Source organism: Adelges cooleyi, unplaced genomic scaffold (genome assembly GCF_023614345.1).
Source record: "Adelges cooleyi isolate 19-005CV unplaced genomic scaffold, UGA_ACOO_1.1 ACOO_flye_CR_arks_rails_tigmint_CR_PRNA_247, whole genome shotgun sequence".
Lineage (NCBI taxonomy): Eukaryota > Metazoa > Arthropoda > Insecta > Hemiptera > Adelgidae > Adelges > Adelges cooleyi.
In genome coordinates, this window is record NW_026095912.1 from 3,745,722 (window position 1) to 3,757,734 (window position 12,013).

At 30.2% G+C, this 12,013-nt stretch overlaps 1 protein-coding gene across 1 annotated transcript in view; it reads right to left on the minus strand.

Annotated features, from left to right (window-relative positions):
* Positions 1 to 437: 437 nt before the first annotated feature.
* The window catches only part of LOC126836979 (uncharacterized), a 28,302-nt gene continuing 16,726 nt past the window's right edge, over positions 438 to 12,013 (minus strand). Inside the window, exons 5-10 of the mRNA XM_050570704.1 lie at positions 2,172 to 2,230; positions 1,918 to 2,071; positions 1,414 to 1,490; positions 1,182 to 1,320; positions 799 to 894; positions 438 to 709 (exon numbers count right to left, since the gene is read on the minus strand). Coding sequence (XP_050426661.1) covers positions 438 to 709; positions 799 to 894; positions 1,182 to 1,320; positions 1,414 to 1,490; positions 1,918 to 2,071; positions 2,172 to 2,230 — 797 coding nt within the window. The remainder of the gene's footprint in view (positions 710 to 798; positions 895 to 1,181; positions 1,321 to 1,413; positions 1,491 to 1,917; positions 2,072 to 2,171; positions 2,231 to 12,013) is intronic.

The window sequence follows — 12,013 nt, forward strand, 5'->3', positions numbered from 1 at the left end:
CATTGCCCAAAACCAAAAATTATCTTAAATTTTTTTTCTTCATTTTTACGTTTTATAGAACTATTTGAATAGGATATATAAGTTAGAAGCATTTAGAAATTCCACTCACACGCACATCAGGTGATTTGGAATGAAATGATCTTTTCATAAATGACGGGCTTTGTTTCTTCCATTGCCTTCCAAGTCTTTTTCAGGACCTAATGTTTGCAAAAAAATGTCTTATAGCTATACAGGTTCTACTAGCTATTTCGTGATTACCTAATTGTAGGGCTCACCCGTGTTAAAATATACATAGTTCAATTTAATTACATTTTATTTTTTGCTTTCTTTATTTGAAATACGAAACAATTCACAAGTTTTCAAAATAACTAAAATTTTGCAGTAATAAAACGATAAACAAAATTTCAGAATAATAATAATTTCCCGTCTCCACTATTTCAGCGTCTTTCTTTGCTCAATACTATTTTAAAACTCCGATGAACCCTTTCATAAAGGCCGGGGTTAATTTCTTCAGCAGCCCTTGCATTTTCAATGGCTTGTTTTTCTGCCATTGCGATCATTTCTTTTCTTTTTTCATTTAATTTTTTCTTTTCCTCTTCTTCTTTTCGTATTTCAATTAATATTTTCTGTTTTTCTTCTTCCTTTAATTGTCGAATACGTAAATAGAATTTCAAGTAAAAGAACGTAGTAGTGGTCATTGAACCGTTTGCTAGAAACAGATTTTCTAGGTGTATATCAAATTAGGCATGAATGGTATCTATTTTTATATAAAAAATTTATATACTAAATAATTCTTACCATCATGATTATCATTCACCTCATATTTGATTTTTTCTGATTGCGAGAGGCGGTATAGCTTAACGAGTAGTTTAAGTTCCGATATTGGGGATGTAACTAATACAAAAAAAATATCTCGAAAGTAATAAAGTCATAAAATATGTTTTAATATTTGTATTTAGAACGCTGGACAAGTGTAATTTATTTTATAATATACATTTCTACAATTGAGAAGAAATAACAAAACGTGGAAAAAATTATGTATATTAATATTAGTATTGTATTAGTAATTTACAAAATTACATCACAGTATATATATATATAATTATTACTGTTGAAATCAAAATGTTTGTTCTAAATTATTAAACCAAATATAATACTTATATCATATTTATAATTATTACTTAAAAGATCTTCTGTTATTTTGTAATTTCTAGCAAGCGGGAAAAATTCGTTATAGCTGAGCACACCGTTACTGTCTAAGTCGTACAAAGAGAACTCCTCAATCATATGTCTAACATCAAGAGAAGTGAAACGCTGCAACTGCAAAATCATAATTATACTTAATAATTGATCGGTTAAATTATATAAATATTATCAACACTGTATAAAAATATAATTGTAATTCAATATTACATTTTCATTTTCATCGACTTCCTTATTATATTCCGACACAAAGACTAGTAGCTCTTGCAACTCATTAGCGGGGGGTTCTGTAAACAGTTTATTAAAAATTTTGTTTTTTTAACATGTATATGATTTATCGCTGGGGGTCAGGACTTTAAAAATTGTCAGACCCATAACGCTGGGTGTCACACTCTGATGTCACACTTGGTGGCGGCGGCGGAGGAAGGAGGGGAGGATTAGAGATAAGAGATAATATATTAGGGATTAAAATAGAGAGAATGTATTAGAGATACTAGATTGGACATAAAAATATAAAAATAACGGATTAGAGATAAAAATCGAGATTTTAGGTGAGAAATTAGAGATAAGAAAAGTACCAGTGTCTTATACTTAAACACAAAGACATACACATGCGCCTATGTATCTGGTTGTGCTGTGGGTAATCGTTAGTTTAAATTTTTTTAAAATTAATTATGATAAATTAATTTTAAAGTAATATAAATGTACACTTACGGACGTGATCGAACCTTAATAGCCCCACATATTCATCGGAAACGATTTTGAACGATAGAAATAAGTCATTTAGGCTTTCATTAGGCAAGTTAACTTCAAACAATATATACAAATCGGAACATTTGCTTAGCAGTGCCATGTCTAGACCTTTACCCTAAATATAAATTAAATACGGTTTATTCTTATAACACTGAAATGTTAGCACACATAAGATATCGAGTAAGATATGGTTATACAGCAAACCGTTTTCATACATTCGGTTTATGTTTTAATATGGTCGCCAAGAACATCAGTGCATTAATCGAATCTCCATCTAAAAATAAATTACAGTTTTTAAAATTAACAAACTTGAAATATGTTTTAAATACATTTTTACCATTAAATTCTTTTTTTATGTTGTCCTCAAATTCAGGGTCTAGGTTTAAATATTCGTCTATTAGGCTCACTAATTCAGCATGGGTGAGAAGGCCGTTTGGCTCGCCTTTGTCTACGCCTTTATCTTGTACTTTGCCTTGGCTTTCTGCTTGGCCTTCGCCTTGGCCATTGCCTTTGCCTTCGCCTTCACCTTCGCCTTCACCTTCGCCTTTGCCTCGACCTTCACTTTCCGCTTTGCCTTCACGTTTACCTTCATCCAAGAAGAATAGTGCGTTAATTGAGTCTCCATCTAAAAATAAATGACAATTTTTAATGTTACCAAACTTTAAGCATATTTTTAAAACATTTTTACCATTAAATTCATTCTTTGTTTCCTCTTCATGTTTCGGTTCTAGGAATGAATCGTCGTCTATTAGGCTAACTAATTCAGCATGGGTAAGAAGGCCGTCTGGCTCGCCATAGTCTACGCCTTTGTCTTGGCCTTCGCCTCCTCCTTCACTTTTCCCTTTGCCTTCAACTTCGCCTTTACCTTCAACACCTTCAACACCTTTTTCGTCTTTTTTTTTGAAAATGTTTATGAAAAGATTTACTTCGAAAGTAGTGAAAGTTTTTCCCTAATATTAATTACATAAAAAATAATATTTTTTAACTTTCTTAAGTATTTTGTTATGGAGAACAATATTTTTAGTATGTACTATTTCAGTATTACCTTCCATTGGTAAATTATCTTTTCCAGAGTGCTCAAATAAATTAATAGATCCGGTAAACTTTTGTCATCAATCATAGCTACACCTTCCAATTTGTAGTTGTACTCATTACCATTACTATGAAACTTTTTATCTATAAAATTCGATGTTTATTTAAATTGGTCATAATGAATACATGAGGTTATAAATTGGTTTATTTGTGTAAAATTTGTTATAAACACTTAAGAAATTCATTATAAAACTATTGCTTGCGACTATTAACTTTCAGTTTTTTAGCAAACACTAGTCCAAAGATATGTGCTTTTTTGGATAATATTATGTATTGTAAAAAAATATTCATATCATGTTAATAATTTAAAAAAACAGAACAGTGGTGTCACAAAGAGGTCACAGAATCAAACAATTATCACGACTGAATGCTCACTAAACACTGCGATCACAATATGTATGTATAGTTGTACTGGGTTATATAACTTTAATTTTTTCAATGAAGTAATCATATTAGCTTAAAAACGTTGTCACAAAATCCTTGACACATAGGTAGTCAATTGACTTTTTAAAGTAACCCCTTAGTAATACCTTTCAAAATCATTTTATTAACATAAACAGAAATTTGTTATTATAAAATACGAAACCTTTAAAATTATACAATTATCTTATAATAAAATACTATAAGACAAAAATTCAATAACTCTGACTATCGTAATATATTATGAAAAATATCCATTTACTCAAGTCCTTATCCTTCCGCTTATACTCAACCATTGTGATTCTGTCCACGTCACCATTTTCTTTTCGGTGCTTATTAACTAACTTAACCATTTCGTCGATTGTGTTTTGACTTAGTCCCAAGCTCTGCAAAACATCATATTATACGCTATCTGATAGTATAGGAACTTTAACATAACTAATGTTATTTCTGTTTTAGTCATGACTTTCTTTTTCTTATTCTTAATTTTATTTTCTATGTTTTACTTACCCACGCTGCCGTAAAAAAGTATATTGATACGATGAGTAAAGAACTTTTGAGATACATTTTTTATTATATTATAGTTCTTAAACGAAAATTCGCTTACATGTAAAATAAAATAACCATAGAACAGAATCCAACAAATGCGAATAAATAAATAAGCTGTTAATGTTTATATAGATGCTTAAGTTTGCGGTAAAAATATCTGCCACTATGACTTGGTAATACAAACAATTCTGATAAAAAACAAAATTTGTCAAGTCTGGTTTTATAGCCCATATGTAGCAAAAACATACACTTAGGGTTTAATTTACAATTTTGGTGCACCATGATTCACATGTGGCCTGGTAAATACAACTGTACGATGGTGGTTTGGCAAAACATCTAAAGTTTATAAAAACATGTTTTATAAACTGAAAAATTATAGCCTAGTCCAGTGGCGTATCCACGAGGGGGGGGGGGGTCAAGCTTAATTTATTGTTTCCGATGAAAGATATTTCGGATACATTTGAAAATGACATAACTTATTTAATTCAAAAATATTCTCAATTATTACCATATTTTTCTTCTTTGGTAGTAATCGCAGTACTTAAACTATGGTGGACTACTCTAAAAAGTATGTCTAAAATTATAATATATTAGAATTACTAAATAATTGTATTGAAAACGACTTGACATACAAATGTCTATAAACTTTTAAAAATCGTGACAACTTTACCTATTACAACAGCTGCTGCAGAAAAGTCATTTTCAACATTGCGACGTTTAAAAAGCTATCTGAGAAATACCATGTCAGAAAACCGTTTAATGGATTAGCTCAGATGAATATTCATAGGAAAATTGAAATTAACCCTGAAGATGTGTTGGATCAACTGGCTAAGAAAAAAATTAAAATGTATTTAGTCTTGTAAAATTATTTTACAATACAAATACATATGTAATACACTTATTAAAATGTAATAACCATTTTAACTCAGACTGTCTTGTATTTTCATAATGTCTAAATTTTGAATTAATAATATTTTAAGTTTATTTGTTTTTAATTTTATGATATAAAAAAACAATAAAGTGTACTTTAATAATATTTATGTTATCACTTATCAATCGTTACAATATTATGATATCCTCTTTCTTTTTTTGCTTATTACACAGTTTAGAACTCAGGTCGTTTAAATTTGTTGAACCCCACTCCCAAAAAAGGTCCTAAATACGCGCATGTAGCTGACTATGCATTGACTAATACTAACAAATAATATAAATAAAAAGAACTTCTAACACAACCCAATAAAGTAAAAAAAACACATGTAACACAAAACAGAATACTACATAAAAGATACAAGAAACTAGATTATAAAAACAATAACATTATAAAATCCAACAAATGCAAGAACAACAAAAAACTTGTTTTTGATGACCCAGTTTGCGGTAAGATTATAGGTGACTATGTACTTAATAATAGAAATAAATATATTAAAAAACACATGTAACACAAAATAATATATGTACTAAATGATGATAACAAACCGTTTCAATAGTTTTATCCAATAATGTTGTGGTTATAAAGTAACTAAAAAACTAATTTAACCAATATTTTGACACAAACTAAGGATATCTAATATCAAACAATTCTTTTTTGGATAACGACTAACGGTACCCTCATGTTGTGCTTTAATCCAATATTTTATGACAATAACGTTTAAAATATTTAGTTTATACCCGACTATTCATAAATTAAAACAATTTTAAATTTTAATTTAGTACCATGTTAAAAATATTTGATATTATTAATCTCGTTTTACAAAATGTTTTATATGCTTGGTTATTTGATGGGTTATAATGATTGAGACCGCAAGTAAAAATATAAATCGTATTGTTAAAATTAAAAAAAAAAATGTAATAAATACATTTTAAATTGTTATTAAAAAGGCTATATTATAAATATTATTACATTTCCCAACCGCACTTCCCCCCCCATCCTAACTTTTAACCCCTATAACTTCAAAAACAGTTATCCGAAACTGGTTATCGACCTGTCAAAATTTGTAATACATTAAGATTCGTTAACACGACGACAGTAAATTTCATGACATTAACTATTATCAGTTACTGTCGTCGTGTAAACGCGCCTTTATTCTTTATTTAGAAAGATAATAAAATAAATTATACGTTACCATGTAAGATTTAAAAGTTGCTATCGAAAAATTCAAGTTGAGTGGGGGGTAAAAACAAACAAAATATTATGAAAAACTGCGATCACATTGTATAAAAACAATATGAAAAAAAAAAATTAATTTCTTATTAAACCCAGTGATATATTGTCTGGTTCGTGATAAAATAATCACCCTGTATAGAAGACGTGGTAAAAGTTTTGGGTAACGGAGATTTATGTTTACTAGAATCTGACTTCTGATCACCGACTCACCTAAGCACAAGCGGCGCACCAAGACTTTAAGGTTGAGCATTTGCGAGCGCGTGTGCTTATTGGCTTACACGTGCGCGTTATGTAAAGACGTGGTCAATATTGGCCATTCGTAGGCAGCCACTACCGGACCTCTACCCTTTCCGCACTGTCAAAACCAGGATGTCCAGTCACCTGAGCTTACACGCGAAAGCCCATTACGTTACCAAAGATTTCACTACCTTCGACAGTCCACGCCTCTGCTGGTCACCAGCAATGGAGATGTACTCGGGCTGCAACATGCTACACATGAAGATTTCACTTACCTGTCATCTCATTTTTAAGTCATAAACGCGTTAAGAGTGTCCCTGATACTTTCACTAAAAGTTTTACGTGCTTATAACTAAAAACTATATCTTTATATGATTATTATGACTTGTCTTTATTCAACTGTTTTATAACCATCTTGAGCTTAATTTAAAAAAAACACTATTCAAACATCAACCGTTATACCACGATTGTGTACGAGACCTCTCATCCAGGTTATCCACATTAAAGTTTAGAAAAACAGTGTCTTAACATATATACATATGTAAGTGTTGTACAAATTTCAGAATTTTTAGTTCAAGCCCTAAGAAGTTATAGGCTCTTAAATGTTGCGTACATCATAGGAAATTTACCAAAATATGGTCCAACAAAAAATTATAAATCAAAAGAGTGTAGTCAGAATAAAATATGTTTTTTTTTTAATTAAGACCTTGACAACTTAAAAATGTAATCAAATATATAACATTTTATAAATCTTGTTTTTCAATTTTTAGGTAAAAAAATGGTTTAGTGTTGTTATGAAAAAGAACACTAAAATTACAATTATGAACATTGCATTTCTATATCATAATTATTTATTAAGTAACGTGGTCGTGAACTGAAGGATTTTTTTAATTTAATGTACAGAATATAACATCGCCCCAAATCAAAAAGTTGTTTAAACATTTTTCCGATTTCATAGAACTATTTGAAGAGGATATAAAATTTAGAGGCATTTGGATAACCCACTCGCACACACATCAGGTGATTTAGCATGACCCTTTCATAAATGACGGGATTTGTTATATGATATGTATATACATATATTTTTTTTAAATGGTATTTATTTATACGGAACAAGACAAAATACTCAAAATATAATTATTCATAAATAGGAGTAATATATACTTTAATAAAACATTTTTTTTTTTTGCTTTCTTATTTTAAGATACAAGACAAGCCGCACGTTTTCAAAAAAATAAAAATGGTGCAGTAATAAAACGTCAAACAAAACTTTAAAATCATAATCAATTTTCTGTCTCCACATTTTTTAAGCGACTTCCACTTCCCCGTAACACTCTAAAAGTCCGATGAGCCCTTTCATAAATGCCGGGATTCACTTCTTCAGGTGCCCTTATATTGTCACGGAGGTACTTTTCTTCTTGTTCTTTTAATCTTTTCTGTTCCTCTTCTTCTTTTCGCTTTATAATTATTCTTTCCTGCTCATCTTTTTGTAATCTACTTATTCTTTCCTCTTCTCTTATCTGTTCTTCTTCTCGAATTACTTTTAATCTTTTCTGTTCTTCTTCTTCAGTTAATCGTAGAAAACGTAAATAGAATTTCAAGTAAAAGAACGTAGAAATGGTCATTGAACCGTTTACTAGAAACAGTATTTTGAGGTGATATCAAATTAGGCATGAATGGTAAATTATAAAATGTGTAAATTAATTCTTACCATCAGGATTTTCATCCACATGTCTAAGGATAAGATTTTCTACTTTTTGCGAGAGGCGGTATACTTTAATGAGCGATTTAAGTTCCGGCATTTCGGAAACCACTAACACAAAATTAATAACTCAAAAGTAATAAAAATCAAATAACATGTTTTAATATTTGTGTTTAGAACATGAGACAAGTCTAATTTATTCTATAATATACATTTCTACAATTGAGAAATAATAACAAAACGTGGAGACTAAAATGTAAATTAATAAAAGTATTGTATTAGTGATGCACTATACTAAATGACAATATGGTGTAAGATAAATATATACACTGGATGGCCCACAATGATTTGACAATTCAAATAACTTTTGTTCTACTGAATATTTTTGAGATTTTTTTTTTAAATTTATACTCATTTTTCGCTTATCTTCAAAAAAAATTCATTTATAAATTTTTTTAAAAAAAATCTTACAAATATTCACTAGAACAAAAGTTAATTAATTTGTCAAATCATTGTGGGCCATCGTGTATATGATAAATTGTTGATATCAATTATTGTTTATTCAAAATAATTCAAAATAATTACTTAAAAGATCTTCTGTTATTTCGTAAGTTCTAGCAAGCGAGAAAAATTCATTATAGCTGATCACACCGTTAGAGTTTACGTCGTACGAAGAGAACTCCTCAATCATATCTCTAACATCAATATAAGTAAAACGCAGCGACTGCAAAATCATCATTATACCTTATTAATGTTTGGAACTAATTATATAATTGTTATTAACACTGTATAAAAATATAAACGTAATTCAATATTACAGTAGCGTTTTCGTCGACCTCCTTATTGTATTCCATCACCAATACTAGTAGCTCTTGCAGCTCATTAGCGGGGGGTTCTATAAACAGGTTATTAAACATTTTGTTTTTGTTAATAAAAAAGTAATTATGATAAATTAATTTTAAACTAATATAAATTAACACTTACGGACGTGTTCCATTTCGTATAGCAACCCAACATAGTCATTGGAAACGATTTGTAACGACAGAAATAAGTCTACTACGCTATCAGTAGGAAGATTAACGTAAAACGATGTATACAAATCGGAACATTTTCTTAGCTGTACCATGTCAAGACCTTTTCCCTAAATATAAATTAAATACGGTTAATTTTTATAACACTGAAATGTTAGCCCACATAAGACATCGAGTAAGATATGGTTATACAGCAAAACGTTTTAATACATTCGGTTTATGTTTTAAAATGGTCGCCAAGAACATCAGTGCATTAATCGAATCTCCATCTAAAAATAAATTACAGTTTTTAAAATTAACAAACTTGAAATATGTTTTAAATACATTTTTACCATTAAATTCTTTTTTTATGTTGTCCTCAAATTCAGGGTCTAGGTTTAAATATTCGTCTATTAGGCTCACTAATTCAGCATGGGTGAGAAGGCCGTTTGGCTCGCCTTTGTCTACGCCTTTATCTTGTACTTCGCCTTGGCTTTCTGCTTGGCCTTCGCCTTGGTCAATGCCTTCGCCTTCACCTTCACCTTCACCTTCGCCATTACCTCCACGTTTACCTTCATCCAAGAACAATAGTGCGTTAATTGAGTCTCCGTCTAAAAACAAATGACACTATTTAATGTTACCAAACTTTAAACATATTTTTAAAACATTTTTACCATTAAATTCATTCTTTGTTTCCTCTTCATGTTTCGGTTCTAGGAATGAATCGTCGTCTATTAGGCTCACTAATTCAACACGGGTATGAAGGCCATTTGGCTCGCCTTTGTCTTGGCCTTTGCCCCTTTCTTCACTTTTGCCTTCGCCTTTGCCTTCTCCTTCGCCTTCTGCTTGGCCTTCATCTTCATTCAAGAACAATAGTGCGTAAAGTGAGTCTCCATCTAAAAATAAATGACACTTTTTAATGTTACCAAACTTTAAACATATTTTTAAAACATTTTTACCATTAAATTCATTCTTTGTTTCCTCTTCATGTTTCGGTTCTAGGAATGAATCGTCGTCTATTAGGCTCACTAATTCAACACGGGTATGAAGGCCGTTTGGCTCGCCTTTGTCTTGGCCTTTACCCCTTTCTTCACTTTTGCCTTCGCCTTTGCCTTCTCCTTCGCCTTCTGCTTGGCCTTCACCTTCGCTTTCACCTTCATTCAAGAACAATAGTGCGTTAACTGAGTCTCCATCTAAAAATAAATGACACTTTTTAATGCTACCAAACTTTAAGCATATTTTTAAAACATTTTTACCATTAAATTCATTCTTTGTTTCCTCTTCATGTTTCGGTTCTAGGAATGAATCGTCGTCTATTAGGCTCACTAATTCAACACGGGTATGAAGGCCGTTTGCCTCGCCTTTGTCTTGGCCTTCAACTTTTCTTTCACCTTCGTTTTTAACACCTTTTTTGTCTTGTTTTTTGAAAATTTTTATGAAAAGATTTACTTCAAAAGAAGTGAAAGTTTTTCCCTAATATTAATTGCATAAAAAAAATAATTTTAAATAACTTTCTTAGGAATTTTGTTTTGGAGAACATTTCTTTTTGTATGTAATATTTCGGCATTACCTTCCAGTCGTCATTTATCTTATCTAGAGTGCCCAAATACATTAATAGATCCGGTAAACTTTTGTCATCAATCATAGCTACATTTTCCAAATTGTAATTGCTCGCGTTTTTATCATTATCATATCGTCTATCTATAATACTCAATGTTATTAATGGTCATAACAAATATACGTAGTTATAATACAAATTATTTATGTAAAGTTAGTTTTATTAACTTATAAAACTCATTATAAAAGTAATTTATATAATAATTTTTTTTCCGACTATTAAATATCAGTTTTTAGCCATAACTCAGCAAAACAAGCCTATAGATACGTGTTTTTCTGGGCAACTACATTGGGAATTGTAAAGGTAACAAAAATGTCCATGTCAAATTAATAATAAACAAAACCAAGTGGTGTCACAGAATTAAACAAATATCACGGCTGAATGTGATAAAACTACTTTCATGTAAACTCCTCAATGTGAATCTGTATCGGTGGAAATACAGATTGGATGTACACACAAGGTTATTTTAGTATTTAGGTTGATCGTACTATATAAAGTGATTAACATCAATGTTCAGGAACAATATATTTTCCAATACCCGTGATTGTTGATTTACTCACGCAGAGCAATCTAGAAATTAACTACGGCCAGAGTCTAATTTTTCTTTATTTTGGGGAATTTTCCTTATTAAAAATAGTTTGAGACCCTTTTGAAAAAATTGTATAATTTGCTATAGCCCTGTTCTACATCTACCTTTGGACTTATTTTCCAACCTTATATACTCTAAAACTTCATAAAAAAAACAGTTTATAAGGTAATTTTACTTTCCTTTTTCCTTCATACTGAGTAATTGGGCTCACTAAACACTGCGATCATAATATGTATGTACAGTTTTACTAGGTTATTCCAATTTCTTGTTGTAGTTATTGTTTCAATGAAATAATCGTATTAGCTAAAACGGTTTCTCACAAAATACTCAAAACATAGATAGTCATTTGAATTCCTAAAGTAACCCTTTAATAATACCTTTCAAAATCATTATAATAACATAAACAGAAATTTGTTGTTGTTAACTACGAAACCTTTAAAATTATACAATTAGCTTATAATAAAATACTATAAGGTAAAAGTTGAATAACTATGACTATAAATTTATTTGTAAAATATTTACTCAAAACCTTATCCTTCCGCTTATACTGCACCATTGTGATTCTGTTCTTATAACCATTTGCTATTCTGTACTGTTTAACTATCTTAACGTATTCGTCGATAGCGTTTTGGCTTATTCCGACGCTCTGCAAAACATCATATTATACGCTATCTGA